General features: G+C 36.2%; 1 protein-coding gene and 1 pseudogene across 1 annotated transcript; both read right to left on the bottom strand.

Moving 5' to 3' along the window:
- Positions 1 to 14,315, bottom strand: LOC120300780 (extracellular calcium-sensing receptor-like). The gene is made up of 5 exons (XM_039327229.1): positions 14,130 to 14,315; positions 10,480 to 10,749; positions 9,392 to 10,243; positions 2,164 to 2,290; positions 1 to 899 (listed from the first exon to the last, which is right to left on the bottom strand). The coding sequence occupies exons 1-5, from the start codon at positions 14,313 to 14,315 to the stop codon at positions 1 to 3; spliced, it is 2,334 nt and encodes a 777-aa protein (XP_039183163.1).
- Positions 14,316 to 15,590: 1,275 nt separating this feature from the next.
- LOC120300771 lies at positions 15,591 to 19,126 on the bottom strand (annotated as a pseudogene).
- Positions 19,127 to 23,770: the final 4,644 nt, after the last annotated feature.

Below are 23,770 nucleotides of genomic sequence, written 5' to 3'. Positions count from 1 at the left end.
CTAAGTCCTCTTTATGAGTTGCTCTCTCTGGTTTAACTCAGGCCTAAAAACAATGATGTAGCATTTTGGCAAAAATATGCATCCCAGTAATGCAGCGCTGGAGGACAAGATGGAGAAGACCTCCACAGCTACCATAGCCTTGCCTTTTGTGCTCAGATAGGCTGGAAAGAAAGAAACCCATACACTACAAAAGGCCAACATGCTAAAGGTGATGAACTTGGCTTCGTTAAAGCTGTCAGGTAATTTACGGGCAAGAAAGGCCACAACAAAGCTGGCAATGGCCAAGACACCCATGTAGCCCAAGACACAGTAGAAAAAGAAAGCTGACCCCTCATTGCACTGTAAAATCATTTGTTGGAGCTCTGAATGCATGTCCAACTCAGAGAATGGTGGATATGTTGACAACCACAGAATACAAATACATACTTGGAAAAGAGAACAGGAAAGGACAGTGCAAAAAGCTAATCTTTTCCCCACCCATTTCCTCATCTGAGATCCTGGTTTAGAGGCTATGAAAGCAACAACTACAGTAATAGTTTTGGCCAGAACACTAGAAATGGCTATTGAGAAGGTGATGCCAAAAGTTGGTTGTCGGAGAAGGCAGGTCACCTTGCTAGGTTGGCTGAGGAAGAACAAAGAGGAGAGAAAACAGAGCTGAAGAGAGATAAGGAGGGTGTAGGTGAGGGACCGGTTGTTGGCTTTGACAATGGGAGTATCCCGGTGCTTAATGAATGTTCCAAGTACCCAAGATGTCAAGAAGAAACAACAAACAGCAGTCAAGACTAAACAATTTCCTAAGATTTCTTGAAAAGTTAGAAAGACCATCATTTTTAGGAAACATCTGTTCTTTTCTTTATTTGGATAATGATCTTCTGAACATACAAAACAGTCATCCATATCTGGAAGAAAAGTCAAGGAATTTGTCAGCTACCCATTCCAATTTTTTGAAAATATTCATCTGATGGATGCCAGCTAAATATGGTTACTAGTAGGATCATTTTTCTATGAAATTGCAGTTTTTTTCTCTATTGTGTCTTTTAGGATTTGCATGAAAAAAGAACAATGGAAAGCACATATTGATTCTTTGAAATCAATATAGTGCAGTTGGACTTTTTCCATTTTTCTCCCAAAACTCTGATGATGAATAGAAGGGAAGCAGAAATACTGACTCTGAGCGCAAATCAGTATAGTCAGTTAAATTTCAATTTGATTCAGTTAAAATGTGAATAAGCTAAGGAAAGATTAATCTTTGAATTTAAAAAAATAAAAAAAGAGTTTGGTCCAACAAGCAAAAAGAATGATCTACTTTTACTTTCAAGATAATGAAATCCATGATCCCTATGCTCTATCCTGCCCTTTATTGTTCTTTTATGATCTATTTGGAAAACATTGGTTCTACAAACCACCCACCCTATGTCCTTTTGAGGTTAATATACCTAATTCATTGGCCCAATCTTTCTTCGTTTGCTGAACCCTTTTTGCTTTCTCTTACATGTGGAAAAGAAGGGCCAGAACTAAAGGTTGTCTTTGAAAACTAGAGATCAGGGGTCCTTAAATCTTACTTTCATAGGGGCCAAAAAAGAAAAATGATAAAGAAGTTATTGAATTTATTGAATGTCTGTAGACTCAAAGCATATTTCATGTGCGGGTTTCTGGTAAGAACAAATTTTGCTAGTTCCAGTATACTTTTTCTTTAAGTCCCAAGCTAATCTACAAATTCTTAGCAGCTGGTGATCTCCCATTTAAATATTTATTAGTCAGATAATAATAAGGTGGACTTACAATGATTAAGTTATGAAGATGACATCATATAGGGGAGACCAGAAAACAATTTTCTTTTTTTAAAAAATATGTCATATATTTGTTTAATGAGTGAACACTCTTATGGGGAAAAAAACTCCACCAAAGGTAAATGAAGTTGAAAATTTGAAAAATAAATAAATAGATAATAGATGATATGATGATAGAAGATCTGTGACTCAATGGATCCATATTGGGGGCTTGTATTAGGGAATGCTAACTGCCAGAATCTTAAGGGGCAAACTTTAACAGTACAGAAATGAACATTCATCCTTAAAGTTACTAATTATATTCATTCTAAAGTAGTTTATTACATTTTGCTTAAATCTATCTCATGAAAACTTGATGGCACCTCTAACCTACCCTTTTGATTTGAAATCTTCCCTTCTGGACATGGAACACAGTCGTAGCAACAGAATTCTTTTTCTTCAACCCCTTTCTTCCAGTATCCAGGGGAACAAGGATCATTACACAGAGAAATTGGAAGAACCTGGTCATAAACATAAAAAGGTTTTCTAAGGGGAGATTTTTAAAACAGTTTCTAATTCTAATTTTGCTTCTTTATGTCAGGAAGCAGAATAACAGAATAACAAGAGTTTGAAGGGACCTTGGAGGTCTTCTAATCCAACCCCTTGCATAGGCAGGGGACCCCATACCAAGGGTGCCAAACTGCCAGCCCACAGGCCAGATGTATAATACCAAAATTGTGCCCACCCCATTGCTGGCAATGGAAAAATAGTCATGATATATTGTGATACATCACTTGACGTTGTGAGTTTGACATCCCTGCCCTATACCATTCCAGACAAGTGACAGTCCAGTGTCTTCTTAAAACCTCCAGTAATGAAGCACCCACAACTTCTGGAGTCAAACTGTTGCTCTGCTTAATTGTTCTCAAAGTTAGGGATTTTTTTCTTAGTTCTAAGTTGCTTCTCTTCTTGATTAGTTTCCACCTATTGTTTCTTGGCTTTCCTTTTGGTGCTTTGGAAAATAGATTGATGACCCCCCCTTCTTTGTGGAAGCCCCTCAAATTGACTTCAAATTTCTACTCAATTTTATCAAATGGGTTTTTTTCTATAAAGATGTTGAAATTACAAGGATGGGTAATAAGACCTGCTTGCAGAAGGGCAGGGTGAGTAAATGCTTTTGTGTGATGACAATCTTGTGGAAACAACGTGACTCCCGTGATTTCAAATGGAAATGCAACTCAAATATGAAAACCTGGCTTTTAGAGTGTCATTTTATCCATTTGCTAAATGCTTGAACACAGTCAGCATTTGCACTGAATACATCTCTTATTTTTCTTTCAAAAAAACCCCTTATATTTAAAAAGAGACGATGTTCATTATCCCTTTACAGACAAGGACATCTTCATGGTTATCATAATGGATCACAATACAGTCTATTTAATGTAAATATACCTGGTTAAAAGCTGGATGCCAGACAATCATATCTTCATCAATGAATAATTCTTTCCCTTTTTGAGCACTGGGATCCAAGTCTCCAACTCTAACTTTCTGAAAAGATCTGTTAGGGAATGTGATCAGGTTGATGATGTCAAATCCACCCATTGCCTCCCCTTTCTCATTCAGGAACACTCTCTCCCCAGCCGAATTGTTAAAAGAAATGCCTTGAAGAAATGGATGGAGCTACTTCAAAGAAAATGAGAGAGGGAATTGGAAGGGTAACAATAGAGAGGAGACCAGCATTCCAAATTTAATTCACTCATTTTTCCCATTCCTCTAATAATGCTCAAATAAGTACAATATATTGAGAAAATTGTATTGTATGGAAATGTATAGGTCTATTCTATTATTAATTTGATCTTATTTTAAGGAAATATAGGAAATAGTATCAATCAATAAGAGCAAAATGAAAACAGACTATTTTGAATTTGATTTCTATTTACTGTTCAAGTTCGTCAACTCTAGACACCATATATTGTCTTATCCTCCATTTTTCCTCTTCATAGTTAGCTTTTGAGAGGGTTGTCGTTGTTGTTAATTGCGAAGTCTTGTCCGACCCATCGTGACCCCATGGACAACGTTCCTCCAGGTCTTCCTTTCCTCTACCATCTTCTGGAGTCCATTTAAGTTCACACCTACTGCTTCAGGGACTCGCAGGAGTCTTCTCCAGCACCATAGTTCAAAGGCCTCAATTCTTTGGTGCTCAGGCTTTCTTATGGTCCAACTTTCACAGGCATACATTGCAACTGGGAAAACCATGGCCTGGTCTATATGCACTTTTGTTGGCAGGGGGATGTCTATGCTTTTTAATATGCTGTCTCGATTTGCCATAGCTTTCCTCTCCAGGAGCAAGCATCTTTTAATTTCTTGGCTGCAGTCCCCATCTGAGTGATTTTGGAGCTCAGAAAAATAAAATCTGTCACTACCTCCATTTCTTCCCCATCTATTTGCCAGGAATTGAGAGGGCCAGATGCCATGATTTTGGTTTTCTTAATGTTAAGTTTCAAGCCAACTTTTGCACTCTCCTTCTTCACCCAGATCAAGAGGCTCTTTAGTTCCTCTTCACTTTCTGCCATTAGAGTGGTATCATCTGCATATCTTAGGTTGTTGATATTTCTCCCGGCAATCTTAATTCCAACTTTTGATTCATCTAGCCCTGTCTTTCTCATGATGTGCTCTGCATATACGTTAAATAGGCAGGGCGACAGTATACAGCCTTGCCGGACTCCTTTTCCAATTTTGAACCAATCAGTGGTTCCGTGTCCAGTTCTCACTGTTGCTTCTTGACCTGCATATAGGTTTCTCAAGAGACAAATGAGATGGTCTGATACTCCCATCTCTTTGAGAACTTTCCACAGTTTGTTGTGATCCACACAATCAAAGGCTTTAGCATAGTCAATGAAGCAGAAGTAGATGTTTTTCTGGAACTCCCTAGCTTTCTCCAAGGTCCAATGTATGTTGGCAATTTGATCTCTAGTTCCTCTGCCTCTTCAAAATCCTGCCTGTACTTCTGGTAGTTTTCGATCGACATACTGCTGGAGTCTAGCTTGTAGGATTTTAAGCATAACTTTACTAGCATGTGAAATGAGTGCAATGGTGCGATAGTTTGAACGTTCTTTGGCATTGCCTTTTTTTAGAATTGGAATGTAAACTGAACTTTTCCAATCCTGTGGCCACTGTTGAATTTTCCAAATTTGCTGGCAAATTGAGTGTAGCACTTTTACTGCATCGTCTTTTAAGATTTTGAATAGCTCAGCTGGAATACTGTCACCTCCACTAGCTTTGCTGTTGCTCAGATTTTCTAAGGCCCATTTCACTTCACATTCTAGGATGTCTGGTTCAAGGTCAGTGACCATCTCAGCTCATTTTTGTGGTTATCTGGGATCATGCCCATCTTTGCATGAAATGTTCCCTTCATATCTCCAATTTTCTTGCAGAGATCTCTGGTCCTCCCTATTCTGTTGTTTTCTTCTATTTCTTTGCACTGTTCATTTAAGAAGGCATTCTTATCTCTTCTAGCTATTCTCTGGAATTCTGCATTCAGTTGGGTGTATCTTTCTCTTTCTCCTTGCCTTTCGCTTCCCTTCTTTCCTCAGCTATTTGCAAAGCTTCCTCAGACAGCCATTTTGCTTTCTTGCATTTCTTTTTCTTTGGGATGGTTTTAGTTGCTACCTCTTGTACAATGTTGCGAACTTCCATCCATAGTTCTTCAGGCACTCTGTCTATCAGATCTAATTCCTTAAATCTATTTGTCACCTCTACTGTATATTCATCAGGAATATGATTTAGTTCATACCTGAGTGGCCTAGTGCTTTTCCCTACTTTTTTCAATTTAAGCCTAAATTTTGCAACGAGAAGCTCATGATCTGAGCCACAGTCAGCTCCTGGTCTTGTTTTTACTGACTGTATTGAGCTTCTCCATCTTTGGCTGCAGAGCACAGAGTCAATGTGATTTCTATGTTGACCATCTGGTGATGTCCATGTGTAGTGCTGTCTCTTGGGTTGTTGGAAAAGAGTGTTTGTTATGACCATTGTATTCTCTTGACAAAATTCTATCAGCCTGTGCCTTGCTTCATTTTGTACTCCAAGGCCAAACTTGCCTGTTTTCCGGTTATCTTTTGGCTTCCTACCTTAGCATTCCAATCCCCCATGATGATAAGGACATCATTTTTTGGTGTTAATTCTATAAGGTGCTGTAGGGCTTCATAGAACCGGTCAATTTCATCCTCTTCAGCACCAGTGGTTGGGGCATAGATTTGGACTATTGTGATGTTGAATGGTTTGCCTTGGATTCGAATTGAGATCATTCTGTCATTTTGGGGATTGTAACCCAGTATTGCTTTTCCTATTCTTTTATTGACTATGAAGGCTACTCCATTTCTTCTGAGGGATTCTTGCCCACAGTAGTATACCTGATGGTCATCTGAGTTAAATTCACCAATTCCTGTCCATTTTAGTTTTCTGATTCCTAAGATGTCGATCTTCAGTCTTGTCATCTCTTTTTTGACTATGTCTAGCTTGTCTTGATTCATGGATCTTACATTCCAGGTTCCTATAGAGAAAAAAATCTTTACAGCATCGGACTTTCCTTTCATCACCAGATATATCCACAGCTGAGCGTCCTTTCAGCTTTGGCCCAGTCGCTTCATTCTTTCTGGCGCTACTAGTACTAGCCCTCTGCTCTTCTTCAGTAGCATATTGGACACCTTCCGACCTGAGGGGCTCATCTTCCAGCGTCATATCTTTTTTCCTTTTAGTACTGTCCATAGGGTTTTCATGGCAAAGATACTGGAGTGGTTTGCCATTTCCTTCTCCAGTGGATCACATTTTGTCAGAACTCTCTGCTATGACCTGTCCATCTTGGGTGGCCCTGCATGGCATAGCTTATAACTTCATTGAGTTATGCAAGCCCCTTCGCCACGACAAGGCAGTAATCCATAAGGGGTTTGAGAGGCTAGGACCTGACAAATTTCCTTTAGTCAGACTTTAGATTCAAGCATTCTTTGCTAGGTAGATTTAAGGGAGGAGGAGGAGGAGGAGAACAGGAGCATGAGGAGGAAAGAGAGAGAGAGAGAGAGAGAGAGAGAGAGAGACAGACAGACAGACAGACAGACAGAGACTTAGAGACAGAGAGACAGAGAAAGAGACAGAGACACACAGAGAGGGGAAAACAGTACAATCAGGTTCTCAACCCTGAAATATCCACGGGCTAAGTAGACATACATGGGAGAATAGGTTATATGTACATAGATCTGAAATCACACAGACAAGAATTCCAAATTTATTTATTTATTTATTTATGAGACTTATATACCGCTTTAAGTGCAACACTCTCTAAGCGGTGTACACCAGTAAGCAACGTATATATATATTTACATTGCCCCCAACTATCTGGGTCCTCATTTTACCTACCCCGGAAGGATGGAAGGCTGAGTCAACCTTGAGCCGGTGAGATTTGAACCGCTGACCTGCTGAACACAGTCAGCTATAGTGGCTTGCAGTACAAATAATTCTTGCAAGTATGAACATGAACATTATGGAAGATTTTTAAGGGAAAATTCAGCAGATTGTAACAGAAATTCATTACTGAACTATATTTCAACAAGATAATAGCAGAGCTAATTTTGTTTCTGAGAGTAGTACAAGTTCATGAGGTAATTTGAGAGGGGAAATTTGATCCTTTGTACAACTGGATGACTTCATACACCATTAAAACCAGGGTGCCAAAGGAGTGTGTTCTCCTCAGTGGTCAGTTCTTTTCCTTTTGGAATGTTAGAGTGTAATTTTCCAACTTTAACTCTCTGATAAGATCCATTTGGAAAAGTGATCAAGGTTTGAGGTCAAGGCCACCTGTATTTTCTCTTTTACCCTTAAATAAAGCTGTTTCTTCAACTGAGTTGTTGAAAGAAATGCCTTGAAGAAGTGAGGAAAGGATGATAAGAAAGAGGGATCAAAAAGAAAAATTGTAGCAGGGATAAAGGCATGAAAAGGATTTCCTTTCTTTTATTCCTAATTTTTGGGATATCAAAGAACTTTTTCAGCTTAAAATATAGAAGAATAGAATAGAATAGAATAGAATAGAATAGAATAACAGAGTTGAAAGGGACCTTAGAGGTCATCTAGTGATTCTAGTCCAACCTGACTGCTCAAGCAGGAAACTCTATACCATTTCAGACAAATGGTTGTCCATTCTCTTCTTAAAAACTTCCAGTGTTGGAACATTTACAACTTCTGGAGGCAACTCTCAAGATTTCTCCTTCCATTATATATTCAAGTTGGACAGTATTTAATATTTATTTGTTATGTATATGTAGGGGTGTGGATTTATACATATGTTGTACATCGTATGTTCATGTTTGTGACATGTATGTGTTTCACTTTGAGAGAGGACAACTAAATTTCATTTTTGATCTGTGCCGTGGTGCCCCAGTAAAAAAATGACAATAAAGGTTATCTTATGTATCTTGTTCCATTGATTAATTGTTCTAACTGTCAGGAAATGTCTCCTTAGTTCTAGGTTGCTTCTCTCTTTGATTAGTGTCTATCCGTTGCTTCTTGTCCTGCCTTCAGATGCTTTGGAGAACGGCTTGACTCCCTCTTCTTTGTGCAATACCTGAGATATTAGACCACTGCTATCATGTCACACCTAGACATACCCAATTCCAGCAGCCGTTCCTTATATGTTTTAGCCTCCAGTCCCCTAATCCTCTTTGTTGCTCTTCTCTGTTCTCTTTCTAGAGTATCAACATCTTTTTTGCATTGTGGTGACCAAAACTGGATGCAGTATTCCAAATGTGGCCTGACCAAGGCATTGTAAATCAAGATAGTGTAATCTTGATTCTATCCCTCTGTTAATGAAGCTTAGCACTATGTTGGTCTTTTTGGCTGCAGCACTCTGCTGACTCATAGTTATGTCATTGTCCACTAGCACTTAAAGATCCCTCTCACAGTTACTACTATTGTTCAAGGTAGCACCTGTATTGTACCTGTGCATTTGGGATTTTTTGTTTTTCTTTATTGCTCTTTATTCCAAGAAGAAGAAAATGTCAACTTAGGAAAAAATCAATAATTGAAATATGCAGAGCATATTTATTTTACTAATTAACAATGACATAAACTTTAAAGCACCAAACCCTGCCACTCTCTTGGTGGTTTACCATAAGTCTCAAAATCAACATATCTTCACAAAAATAATTTGGCTATATCAGCAAAGAACGAATATCATAAAATTAATTCCCCTGTCTAACAACCAAGTCTTTACTAAATTACAAAAATCTAGTGAAGTGAAATGTTTATGTTTTAGAACAGCCTGCAGCCTTCAGATGCATTGTCACTTAATTCTTTTTAGAACCAGGATGAATAAATCTACAAGACAGGACAAATCTAGATAGAAATAAAATGATTATGGAATCAAAAATAACACAAAAGTCCCATTGAATAGATTTAAATTTGCAAAGACGTGGTTTTTTTCAACTTCCTTTGTTCTATAACTTATAATCAGCTGTTATATTAATAACTTTGGTTTTCAATAAATGCACTGATTTGTGGGGAAAAATCCATATTAGAGTATGGAGGAGAAGAACTATTCATTGAAAAAAAAGATAGGTGTGGCAAGGAGACATTACCTGCCAAGGTCGCAGATTTGAAAATTCAAAGTTTTTAATTCTTCTGTGTTGGGAGTTTGATCTCACTGCCTCCTGCAATGAATGTGCCACTGCATAAACAGCATTGTAGATACTGTAACTTTGGGCAGTCATTTGCAACTCAAACAGAGGAGCAGGCAGAGTCTCCAAATTCTCTTCTCCACTGCAAGTTTTATTGGACACTGAAGGTAATACTTCATTTGAAAGTGAACAGTCGAACAATTGCTCCCAAACTTCTTGAAGAAATCCATCTTTGTGGGTTGAAGGTTTGATGACTTGAATAAATTCTTTGAAGCCCTGAACCTCTCTTGAATGCACTGTAAAGGAAAGAGACCCATAGAACAACTGGACATCCCAAGCCCTTTGCAGTCCTGTCAGTGTGAAATCAATTGGATACATCAGGATCCAAACCTTTCTAAATGATGCACTCTCTTTATTTTCAAAATCACATGCAAACACAACAATTCTGAGCCACAGAATTGTGAATGATTCACCATAGACAAGAAGAACATTGGCCTTCTGATCTATCAGTTGATTAGAAATAGTTGAGATCACATCAAATAAGTCTGACATTTCTTCTAACGGGGCTCGTTGTGGTACTCTTTGTGTGAAAGACAAGCAGATCCCATTTTGAGAAAGCAAAGGATGCAGTTTCTGTAAGAAATATTGTCCCTTATTATTATCAAAAGTAAAGATTCCAATCCACCTCCATCCAAAATGGAGCAGAAGCTGTATAACACCACTGTATTGATGTTCCTCTTTGGGAACCATGCAGTAAAGTGAAGATAACTTAGTAGCCTGGAACTCTTCTTGAGTAAGGGAACCATAGGTCAACTAAAGAAATAAAGGAGAGCCATTATTCATAAGAATGAAGGAAAAATATATGGAAACTGAATGAACTCTAATGTGTTCTACTTCCAAATGTCTCCTGTTTTTGTACTGGGTTGGACTAGAAGACCCTCTATTTACCCTTCCAACTCTGTTATTCATTTATTCCCTTATTTTCTTATTCTGTTAATGTTCATTACAAAAGAAAAAAGCTTCTCTCTTACTGCTCTCCCTCAAATTACCTGTGGAATCTTGAAGAGATTTATACTTTCTGCCATATAGGAAGAAGTAGAGGCATCTAACCCTCCAATGATACCCATGAGATTCTTCTGGTTATCACATTTGTAGTTAGGAAAAAATCCCTTAGATTTAAAAAGCAGGTCCAGAGTGGTCCGATAGGTCATCCTTGGGTTGTAGTAACTGTCATAGATGTGGAACCCGAGAGTGACATTAGGTAAGATCTGGAAGTCTTCATTGATGTCCTTCACAGCAAAGGCCAAGGCAAGGACGTGCTGGTAGAATTTGGTGAATACACTGCCAAAAGGTTAAACATCCCCATTGAAGAAGTAATTTTAAAGCTCTTATAATTTGGCATCATTTCTAAATGAATAATTAACATTTCCGTCTCTGATGGAAGTTGGAAAATGAGAATTATGAAATACTAAGATATTGGAATAATTTTTACAGAATGTTTCCATGTATTTCCATGATTTGCAACTAATAGGTATTATGACAAAGATAGTTGCTTTTTCAAGATACATTCTATTAATGTAGCACAAAATACAAACAGAACAAGCAAATCTCATTGATTTCTTGTGTATATGTTTTGTATAGAGCTAAATGCAGAGTAATAAATAACCTGACTTAAAAGAAGGCTTACTTCTTTTGAAGAACATATCTTTTATGAATGGAAAAAGAAGAATCATATATTTTATGAGAAAGAACTCAACTTAATGAAAAGAAAATGACTTTTTCTCCAACAACCAGATACATTCAAAAGACAAAACAGGCTTTGATGACATGCAAAATTGACATTTATGCTCAAACTATTTTTATTCATATAAACAATTGCTGGCAATATGGCTAAGAATAGAAAAAATATGTAAAAAAAAATCCTTACACTGGTAAGTCATAAGATTTTAGAGAAGGATGGTCCTTATATTCAATTTCATAAAAGTTGTAAAAAATTTGAGACACCATCCCACCAATGACGAGATCCCCAGGCTGGAACCACTCATGTGGGACAGGGAAAGCTTCACTTGCAGGGCATCTCAGAGTAACTACTTTGTGCTCCAAGAAAATCAGAAGGAATAACATCTTTATTCTATTGGTTTGGATGTCTGGGTCTATTGTTCAAAGATAAGTTCTGGCAGATAATACAGGAGGGAAATAACTTGTGGAAATGAATCTCATAAAGTCAGCATTATCCTTTTCAACCTCCACGTGGCTCTAGTAATATTTATATGAATTGTTTCTCAATTCCTATTCCCTTCTGCACAGAACGTTTGATATTTTCACTTGTTAAAATAATAGAGTGATTTCAGTAATTCATAAGTGTCATAATTACCTTGGCAACCTGGCAATTGTTCTTTGTATATCTGATTAACATCTTTATTTTGGATGTCCTAAAAAGTGACTGAAGTTTAACCTGTTTTGAAAATAAAGGGAAGATATTTGGGAAAATGGACTTTGGTGAGAATTTTATTAAATGGATAATTGATAGCACACAAAGACCAAAGATAATTGGAAATGGAAGATTAACAAAACATTGTGAGATAAAGAAAGGAAAAAGTTAATAATATTGCCTTTCCTCACTATTAATTATGTTAACTTTGGAAATATTGAAATGAGAGAATTGCTGAAGTGAGGGTTAAAATATAAATAGTTGATTATGGGTCTTTTATGATGATTTGATTCTAGTTTTGAAGATCTTTTATAAGGAACAGAAATATTAATGGACAACCAAAAGCTTTTGGCACATTAGCCAGTTTTAAAGTTAACAACCATACAACAATAATGTTAACAAAAATATGAAAATAGAATACCATATGAAACTATTTGGAAAATTCTGATGTTAATGTTGAGAAAAACATAAAATATTTACGTATTACTATATCTAATATGAATGATATGTTATTTGAGAACAGTTAAGACATGGAATGAAATTAACAAAAACATGCTAAGATGGGAAGAATTACATTTGTCAGTGTAGGAAAAAATATCTGGTACAAGAAAAAATGAAGTTATTGCCTAGGATAATGTTTTTGTTTCAGACGATATATATTTTGACTACCAATGTGTCATTTAAACAATGCAGAATTGATTGAAGGAATTGGCGTATGTAAGAAAATGAAAATACATTTATTTGCAGATCATACATTACTAACATTTCAAAATCCCATAGCTGCTATAAAGAAGGTATATTCACTTTTGAATGAATTTGGGAAATATAGTGGATTGCAAATAAATTGGGAAAAATCAGAAATGATGTTATATAACTATAGTAAAGAAGAAATGGATGTATTGAAAGAAAAATATAAATTAAAAATAGTAGATAGTATCAAATATTTAGGTATTGACATTCCAAAAAATATTCAAGAATTAAAGAAGATAAACTATTAGAAGTTAAAGAAAGATATAAAAGATAAAATGGATAAATATCGAAAAGTAAAATTATCATGGTTTGGAAGAATTGCAGCAAAAAAATGAATGTTTTACCAAAAATTAACTTTTTGTTTTAGATGATCCCTATTAAGTTTTCAGATCAAGAATTAAAGGAAATACAGAGATTGCGGGAGGTGTATTGTAATGAAGGCAAGAGAGCAAGAATAAGTAAAGCTTTATGGTATGAACCATTAAAAAAGGGTGGGCTGGGTCTTCCAAATGTTAGAAATTATTGGGTAGCTAATCATATAAAGGTGGTCCCAGATAGAGATTTATTACGGAGCGATACAGAATTGAAGGAAGTAAGGGAAATAGGCGATCCTATAGAAACATGTTGGTTTAAAAAAAGATATTAAAAATTGTTACAAGAATTCAAAATCCCTTTTTTAAAAAACTGATAGAATTATGGGATAAATGGAGATAATGGTTCAGGCCAGTAATTTTTCCTTTAATACTGGTAGTAGAAATGGAGAAAGTCAGAACTGAAGAAGCGATTTAGTTTTGAATATTGGGTCCTTGGTGCTCTCTGAAATAGGTTATTTGGTTGCAGCCTTTTCATTACTTGACTAGGTATACCATCATGGGAAATCCTTGAAAACCATTAGTTTTCATTCTTTTCCACAAGCACAGCATATGACATGAATGACAAGAGCTTTGCACTATGAAACAGATGGTTTTGAATTCGTTGTTATGAGTAGATGTAGAAGATATGTTTATTTTAAAGAGGAACGTTTACATATTCTATATCAGTGGATGTAAACCTATTGGTAGATCCCAAAACAACTTGTCCATTTTCTGTTCCATGCAATTTTTCAATGTTCTTCTTCTTCATTTCTGTTTCCTTTACTAAAAGAAGATATAGGTAGTCCTTGACGTGCCACCATTTTTAGTGACCATTTAAAATTACAACATTGAAAAAAAATGACTTGCAATTGATCCTCACACTTACAACCATTACAGCATCTCCACAGTCATGTAATCAGATTTGAGGTACTTGGTAAGTCGCATGTCTGTATAATTGTTGTAGCATCCAACAGCATCCCAGTTCACCATTTGTGACCTTAGCTTAATGACTGAGTGATTCACTTAAGTGTATTGAGTTGCTCTACCACATTGGCAAAAATGGTTGTACGATCGACTTACTTAATAATTGCCTTGTCTAGAAGGAATATTCTGGTTTTAGTTGTGGTTGTAAGCCAAGGACAATCTATAATTATGTATCTATTACTGCTTTTATGGTGTAACATTTCAGTGTCTGGGCTATTGGTTTGATCTCTGAGCTTGGCAATTTGGCTGAAAACATTTCAGCTCCATTCAGCGGGACATCTCGTCTGTCAGAGCACTGGCCTTTAAATACTTTTTTGTGTGAGGCAAATTGGTGTGGATGTTGTTTATCCGGGTGTTGCTGAGTCATGGTCTGGTTTCTGGCTGTCTAACTGGCTCGTTATGTTGCTGGGCCATAGTCTTTGGTGTAAAGGATCGTCTGTGTGATGCAAATGGTGTTGTTCGTTCAATTGCTTCGGAGTAATATGGTCTGGGTCGATGTCAATGTATTTGTTTATTAACTTATTAGTGGAAATCCAGGCTTTGAGGAATTCTCTTACTCTCCTAGATTTCACATGGATTACAACTGTGGTCCCAGCTAGATCAAATTTGTGTCCTTCTGAGTCTTTGTGGACAGACAGGAGGGAAAGTGGGTCATGTCTTTTGATGGCCAGGAAGTGTTCATGCAATCTTGTCGATAGCTTTTTTCCTGTTTGGCCTATTTTCACAGTTGCTGCACTATGGGCCCAAAAGAACTATGTGGGCCAACTAGGAAGAAAGCTATCAACCAGACTTGATGAACAGTTATTTTCTAACAATTATAGCGTATTATTGCTTATTATTTTAATAGGTTTTGTGGGTCTATGATCTGCAAAGTGATTTATTGACTCTTCCAATAAAAAGGTATGTTTGTATTGAGTACCAGAATGGGAAGTTTGCTTCTTCCTATAAAGGTTATTTAATTGATGTTTCTGGTCATTGATTATAGTAAAGTTTTAATCTGAGTTTATTTCTATGAGTTGACTCGCAATACATTGAGTACAATTCAATGTATTTGCTATCATTCCCTATGCTTAATGACTTCTACAGAAATACATGGCTATGTCAAATTGCTAATTGTTCATCTGCAGGCATAGCATTCTTGTGTTATCTCTGGAGATAGTAAATCTCCCTGTTTATGTTTCGGCTTTAGTTCTTTTGGCTTTGGTTATCAAATATTAAGTTACATAATTATTGTATTTTAAACATGAATAGAGAAGTAACACATGAGGGAATTACTATTATTTAGTATATGTATAAATATTTAATAAGAAATATTTTTAATAAATAATTGTTTGAAAAGACTTGCCTCCTCTTTTTAAATATATTTTTGATATGATCCAAAATTGATTTAAGAACCCATTATTTCAGGCAGATTGGTTTGTCCTGTAAAGATGATGTATTTATTTACTTCTTTGGACAATGAGTGTAAATGCAACAGCATGAGCATTTCTTTTGGAATGGGAAAACATAATAAGTCTTAATAACAATAATAATCCACCATGAATTGTCCTTTCACAAAAATTAAAACTATATGTATACAGGAGATAGCAAACAGTCTCTTGATTGTCAGCAATTTGCATAGTGAGAAAATTCACATGATGTACTAAGTCCTCTTTATTAGTTGCTCTCTCTGGTTTAACTCAGGCCGTAAAACAATGATGTAGCATTTTGGAAAAATATGCATCCCAGTAATGCAGCGCTGGAGGACAAGATGGAGAAGACCTCCACTGCTACCATGGCCTTGCCTTTTGTGCTCAGATAGGCTGGAAAGAAAGAAACCCATACACTACAAAAGGCCAACATGCTAAAGGTGATGAACTTGGCTTCGTTAAAACTGTCCGGTAATTTACGGGCAAGAAAAGCTACAACAAAGCTGGCGATGGCCAAGACACCCATGTAGCCCAAGACACAATAGAAAAAGAAAGCTGACCCCTCATTGCACTGTAAAATCATTTCTTGGAGCTTTGAATGCATGTCCAACTCAGAGAATGGTGGATATGTTGACAACCACAGAATACAAATATACACTTGTAAGAGAGAACAGGAAAGGACAGTACAAAAAGACAATCTTTTCCCCATCCATTTCCTCATCTGAGATCCTGGCTTAGAGGCCATGAAAGCAACAACTACAGTGATGGTTTTGGCCAGAACACTAGAAATGGCTACTGAAAAGGTGATGCCAAAAGTTGGTTGTCGGAGAAGGCAGGTCACCTTGCTAGGTTGGCTGAGGAAGAACAAAGAGGAGAGAAAACAGAGCTGAAGAGAGATAAGGAGGGTGTAGGTGAGGGACCGGTTGTTGGCTTTGACAATGGGAGTATCCCGGTGTTTAATAAAAGTTCCAAGTACCCAAGATGTCAAGAAGAAACAACAAACAGCAGACAAGGCTAAACAATTTCCTAAGATTTCTTCAAACGTTAGAAAGACCATCATTTTTAGGATACATCCTTTCTTTTCTTTATTTGGGTAATGATCTTCTGAACATTCAAAACAGTCATCCATATCTGGAAGAAAAGTCAAGGAATTTGTCATCTATCCATTCCAAATTGTTGAAAATATTCATCTGATAGGTGCCAGCTAACTATGGTTACTAGTAGGATCATTTTTCTGTGAAATTGCAGGTTTTTTCTCTATTCTATCTTTTAGGATATGCATGCAAAAACAACAAAGGAAAGCACAATTATTCTCTGAAATCAATATAGTCCATCTGGACTTTTTCAATTTTTTCCCCAAAACTCTGATGATGAATATAAGGGAAGCAGAAATACTGATTCAAAGTGCAAATCAATATAATCAGTGAAATTACAATTTGATACAGGTAAAATGTGAATAAGCTAAGGAAAGATTAATCTTTGTATTAAAAAAAATAAAAAATAAAAAAGAGTTTGGTCCAACAAGCAAAAAGGATGATCTACTTTTACTTTCAAGAGAATGAAATCCATGATCCCTATACTCTATCCTGCCCTTTAGTGTGCTTTTATGATCTATGTGGAAAACCTTGGTTCTACAAAGACCTTTTGAGGTTAATATACCTAATTCATTGACAAATCTTTCTTTGTTTGCTGAAACATTTTTGCTTTCTCTTACTGGTGGAAAGAAGGGCCAGAAGATGTCAGATCAAATGGAAAAAAAAGTCATTCATTCATTCATTCATTTCATTTCATTTCATTCATTCATTCATTCATTCACTCGCAATGACCTGAGCCAATCAAAAAGTTTTTTTAAATGTTTATTTGTAAAAACAGTCATTCTTTATTTAAATTTGAACTAAAGTTTGTCTTTGAAAAGTAGAGATTAGGGGTCCTTAAATCACACTTTCATACGAGCCAAAAAAAGAAAAAGATAAAGAAGTTATTGAATTAATTCAATGTCTATAGACTCAAATTAGATTTCATGTGCGGGTTTCTGGTAAGAACAAACTTTGCTAGTTCCAGTACACTTTTTCTTTAAGTCCCAAGCTAATCTACAAATTCTACTTAGCTGGTGATCTCCCATTTAAATATTTATTAATCAGATAATAATAAGGTGGACTTAAAATGATTAAGGTCACAAGTTATGAATGTGACATCATATAGGGGAGACCAGAAAACAATTTTCTTTTTTTAAAAAAATGTTTCATATATTTGTTTACTGAGTGAACACTCTAATGGGGAAAAGAAACCTACCGAAGGCAAATGAAGTTTTAAATTTGAAAAATAAATAAATAGATAATAGCTGATATGATGATAGAAAATCTGTGACTCAATGGATCCCTATTGGGGGCTTGTATTAGGAAATGCTACCTGCCAGAATCTTAAGGGCAAACTTTAACAGTACAGAAATGAACATTCACCCTTCAAGTTACTAATTATATTCATTCTATAGTAGTTTATTACATTTTCCTTAAATCTATCTCATGAAAACTTGATGGAACCTCTAACCTACCATTTTGATTTGATATCTTCCCTTCTGGACATGGAACACAGTCGTAGCAACAGAATTCTTTTTCTTCAACCCCTTTCTTCCAATATCCAGGGGAACAAGGATCATTACACAGAGAAATTGGAAGAACCTGGTCATAAACATAAAGGGTTTTGTAAGGGGAGATTTTTAAAACAGTTTCTAATTCTAATTTTCCTTCTTTATGTCAGGAAACAGAATAACAGAATAACAAGAGTTTGAAGGGACCTTAGAGGTCTTCTAGTCCAACCACTTGCGTAAGCAAGAGACCCCATACCAAGGGTGCTAAACTGCCAGCCCGCAGGCCAGATGCATCATATCGAAACCGCACCTACCCCATTGCTGGCAAAGGAAAAATAGTCATGATACGTCGTGATACATTACGTGACATTGTGAGTTTTACACCCCTGCCCTATACCATTCCAGACAAGTGACAGTCCAGTGTCTTCTTAAAGCCTCCAGTAATGAAGCACCCACAACTTCTTGAGTCAAGCTGTTGTTCTGCTTAATTGTTCTCAATGTTAAGAATTTTTTTCTTAGTTCTAAGTTGCTTCTCTTCTTGATTAGTTCCATCTGTTGTTTCTTGGCTTTCCTTCTGGTGCTTTGGAAAATAGATTGATGACCCCCTGCTCTTCTTTGTGGAAGCCCCTCAAATTGACTTTTCAAATTTCTACTCAATTTTAGCAAATGGGATTTTTACCATAAAGATGTTGAAATTACAAGGATGGGTAACAGGACCTGCTTGCAGAAGGGCGGGGTGAATAAACGCTTTTGTGTGATGACAATCTTATGGAAACAACATGACTCCCATGATTTCAAATGGAAATGCAACTCAAATATGAAAACTTGACTTTTAGAGTGTCCTGTCATTTTATCAATTTGCTAAATGCTTGAACACAGTCAGCATTTGCACTGAATACATGTCTTATTTTTATTTTTTTAAAAAAACCCTTCTGTTTAGAAAGAGACTATGTTCATTATCCCTTTACAGACAAAGATATCTTCATGGTTATCATAATGGATCACAATACAATCCATTAAATGTAAATATACCTGGTTAAAAGCTGGGTGCCAGACAATCATCTCTTCATCAATGAATAATTCTTTCCCTTTTGGAGCACTGGGATCCAAGTCTCCAACTCTAACTTTCTGAAAAGATCTGTTAGGGAAAGTGATCAGGTTGATGATTTCAAATCCACCCATTGCTTCCCCTTTCTCATTCAGGAACACTCTCTCCCCAGCTGAATTGTTAAAAGAAATGCCTTGAAGAAATGGATGGAGCTACTTCAAAGAAAATGAGAGAGGGAATTGGAAGGATAACAATAGAGAGGAGACCAGCATATTCAAATTTAATTCACTCATTTTTCCCATTCCTGTAATAATGCTCAAATAAGTACAGTATATTGAGAAAATTGATAATCTATATTGCGTGGAAATGTATAGGTCTATTCTATTATTAATTTGATCTTATTTTAAGGAAATATAGGAAATAGCATCAATCAATAAGAGCAAAATGAAAACAGCCTATTTTGAATTTGATTTCTATTTACTGTTCAAGTTGGTCAACTCTAGGCACCATATATTGTCTTATCCTCCATTTTTCCTCTTCATAGTTAGCTTTTGAGAGGCTAGGACCTGACAAATTTCCTTTAGTCAGATTTTAGAGATTCAAGCATTCTTTGCTAAGCAGATTTACGGGAGGAAGAGGAGGAGGATGAGAACAGGAGCATGAGGGTGAAAGAGAGAGAGAGAGAGAGGCAGACAGACAGACAGAGAGGAGAAAACAGTATACTCAGGTTCTCAATCCTGAAATATCCATGAGCTAAGTAGACATATATTGGAAAATAGGTAATATGTACATAGATCTGAAATCACACAGACAAGAATTCCAAATAATTCTTGCAAGTATGAACATTATGGAAGAGTGTTAAGGGAAAATTCAGCAGATTTTCTGTATACCATAACAGAAATTCATTGTTGAACTATATTTCAACAAGATGATAGCGAGCCAATTTTGTTTCTGAGAGTAATACATGTTCATGAGGTAATTTTAGGGAGGCAGAGCCAGCTTTCAGATGGAATGGCTGCGTTCAGACGGCGCTCCGAATAAGCGTGCCGATTCTACCGCCGCTTCCCCACGCTCGGTGGGCTTTTTAAAGCCCCCAATCTCTCGAAGGGAGATTGGAAAAGGAGGCACCCAGCAGAGTGGTCCTGGATGGCAGTCCAAACCATAAGAAGCAGGAAAGCTGTGGAGAAGTTGAGCGGGAGAAGGAGACAGCCCAGAATGGCAGCCGCTAAGGAGTGACAGCTGTCAACTGGATGAAAATATCTGTAATTTAGTTGGACAACGATACAACAAGCCTGGTGGTGTGAGTACCCAGCGAGCCTTTGCAAGTGATCCAGAGCATAAAACCATTCTGGAGAATCTCAAAGAAGAAAATAAGAGTAGGGAAGCCCCAGAGCGAAAGGGGTAAAACTACCTCCCCTGTGAGATAGCGGTGATAAGAAGCATGGGGGGAAAGAGGCTTTAACTTAAAGCAACAGACTTATAAGCTGTAAAGGATTAACAGATAAGGGTGGTTTCTTGTTCTGGCCTTTCAGCAAAGCTAAGAAGAAGGTTAAAAACCCGAAAAGCGAAAGTGCTGACTGAGCAGAGAAAGTGGACATTTTGAATAAGAATGGAGGAATAATAATAATAATAATAATAATAATAATAATAATAATAAAGTTGGAAGGGACCTTGGAGGTTATCTAGTCCAACCCTATGCTCAGGCAGGAAACCCTATACCATTTCGGACAAACTGATTAATATTAAATGAGGGAAGAGAGACACCTACAAGTTAAGAAGGAAAATACGCATAGAAATAAAGTAAAGAAATTGCTCTAAAAGTACTCTAAAAAATAAAAAGGATAAGCTGTAGCTGAATTGAGGGTTCAGGCAACTAAGAATTAATTGAATATAACCTATTATATGACTTAACCGGAAAAGACTAATTAGGAATAAAAAGTTGAAAATTTAAAGAAGGTGAGAAAAATCATTTACTTATCTACCTTGCTGAACACCTCAATACCTATAACTATCAAGAGACTAATTGTAAAATTTGGACTTTATTGCTAATGAATTGAACATTTGTCATAATACTTAGGCGAACCAACTGTTACATTATTATTATTATATACTATTATTTAGATAAATTAGACTTGCAGTGGAACATGAGCATTTGAAATTGATAAATACATCAGACTGTTGAGTACTGTATATTAAAAGTGCCAGTGTTAGAGGCTTTATGTTATGTTAGTAATAGAACATAATACTTTTAAAATATAAGGTATCAGTGATCATAATATCAGAAGAATAACAAATCTTTCAGGTGTGGTGGAAAGAAAAGACAAAAACTGTACATAAGTGGGTGGGCTGGTTGACATCACTCTGAAAGATGACAAGCATCCCCAACCTAACAAGAGCTGGGACTGGAAGAAAACAGATAAATCAAGCAACATTGGTGGAACTAAGCCCAGTAGGACAAAGATCGATAGAAGAGATGATGCCAAGCGAAAGAGCAGGCGCACTCAAAGATCTACAATTGATGTTACAATCTGTGCAAGAGGTTATGTTGAGAAACCACAAACACTTGAAAAATGAAATAGGCAAAATAAGGAACGTACCGAAGAACCCAAAGAGAAGATTGGAGCAATGGATGGGAAATTCGAATGCTTCCAAGAACAAATACTGAAAAATGAACAGAAACTATTAGAAATGGAAGACAGAACGAATAAGGAGGAAAGAAGAGTAACAAGCAAACAAAAAATTGGAAAAAAAACTCTGTTATTTTGCTAGAGACAGAGAAAGCAGACCACTACTTAGGTTTTCATGAAAGAAGAGAAAGGGGAAGAGCTCCCAGAAATGATGATGGACATGTCAGTGAGAGTTTTAGGAATTGAGAAAGAAAAGATGGCACATGAGATAGATGAAATAGATAGCATACACACAAATTATGCAAGAAGAAACAACCTATCTAAGGAAGTGCATATTAGATTCGCCAAGAAGTCAGTTAGGACAAGATCCTGCACAGAACCATAGACGACCCAATAGAATATAAAGGAAAACAACTAACAGTGTTTAAACAAGTCCCCAGGAGGGTAAGAGATCTTAGAAGGCCCTATCAACAAATCACATTGAAAATAATAATACAAAACATTAATTTTAGGTGGCTGATGCCAGGAGGGATCCTGATGACTTGGCAAGAAAAAAGATACAGGCTGGACACGATAAACAAAGTAGAAGGGTTTTTTCAGCAATATCTAGGTGGCAAAGATGAATTAGAAGAAAGAGAACTAAGAGAAGAAGATATTACAGAGAGACACAGCAGAAAGGCACGAGAAGCACAAAGCAAAGAACGGGAAATTGAGAGAAGGAAAAAAATGAACTATGGCAATGATGATGAAAATAGACATAAAGAATTTAAAGAAGACGGATCAATGAGATCGAAAATATAGGCAGTAATGTGGAAGAACTAACACTACTATCACGAAATGTAAATGATTTAAATTCCCCTGCTAAGAAAAACAAAATTTTGAACAAGCTTAGTAAGAAAAACTTAGAGATAATAATCTTACAAGAAACACATATAAAAAAACAGCACTAAGATCTATTAAACTACCCCAAGTTAGGAACTAAATTTGTATCAATCTCACAGCAGAAAAAAGGAGGAATAGTGATATATGTCAAAAAAAGAATCCAAGCAAAACATATTTATCAGGACAAAGAAGGGAGAATACTGATAACTGAAATTTCCCTGAATAAAAAAAAAGTTGCCTTGGTAGGAATTTATGCCCCCAACGAGAGACAAAGACAATTTTACAAGAAATTACATAAGATCATCGGTGATATCAAAAATGAGAATATGTGTTTAATTGGTGACTTCAATGCATGTGTAGATAGAGAATTAGACTATAAAAGTGAGACTGCTGACTCACAGTTACGTGATTGTCCACTAGCACTCCAAGATCCCTCTGACAGTTACTACTATTTTGCAAGGTAGCACCTATATTATACCTGTGCATTTGTTTTTTTTTTCTTTGTTGCTCTTTATTCCAAGAAGAAGAAAATGTCAACTTAGGAAAAAAACAATAATTGAAATATGCAGCTCATCTTTATTTTACTAATTAACGATGACACAAACTTTAAAGCACCAAACCCTGATATTCTCTTGGTGGTTTACCATAAGTCTCAAAATCAACATATCTTCACAAAAATAATTTGGCTATATCAGCAAAGAATGACTGTCATAAAACTAATTCCCCTGTCTAACAACCAAATCTTTACTAAATTACAAAAATCTAGTGAAGTGAAATGTTTATATTTTAGAACAGTGTATTGAACAGGAAAAAAAGACTGCCTTCAGACGCATTGTCACTTAATTCTTTTTAGAACCAGGATGAATAAATCTATAAGACAAGACAAATCTAGATAGAAATAAAATGATTATTTATGGAATCAAAAATAACACAAAAGTCCCATTGAATAGATTTCAAATTGCAAAGACATGTTTTTTTATCCTCCTTTGTTTTATAACTTATAATCAGCTGTTACATTAATAACTTTGTTTTTCAATAACTGCATTGATCTGTGGAGAAAAATCCATATTAGAGTATGGAGGAGAAGAACTATTCATTGAAAGAAAAGATAGGTGTGGCAAGGAGACATTACCTGCCAAGGCCGCAGATTTGAAAATTCAAAGTTTTTAATTCTTCTGTGTTGGGAGTTTGATCTCACTGCCTCCTGCAATGAATGTGCCACTGCATAAACAGCATTGTAGATACTGTAGCTTTGGGCAGACATCTGCA

Source organism: Crotalus tigris, unplaced genomic scaffold (genome assembly GCF_016545835.1).
Source record: "Crotalus tigris isolate CLP2741 ecotype Arizona unplaced genomic scaffold, ASM1654583v1 scf7180000017614.5298720, whole genome shotgun sequence".
NCBI classification, from domain to species: domain Eukaryota; kingdom Metazoa; phylum Chordata; class Lepidosauria; order Squamata; family Viperidae; genus Crotalus; species Crotalus tigris.
Note: the sequence above shows the minus strand (reverse complement) of the source record. Positions and strands in the feature narration are given on the sequence as shown.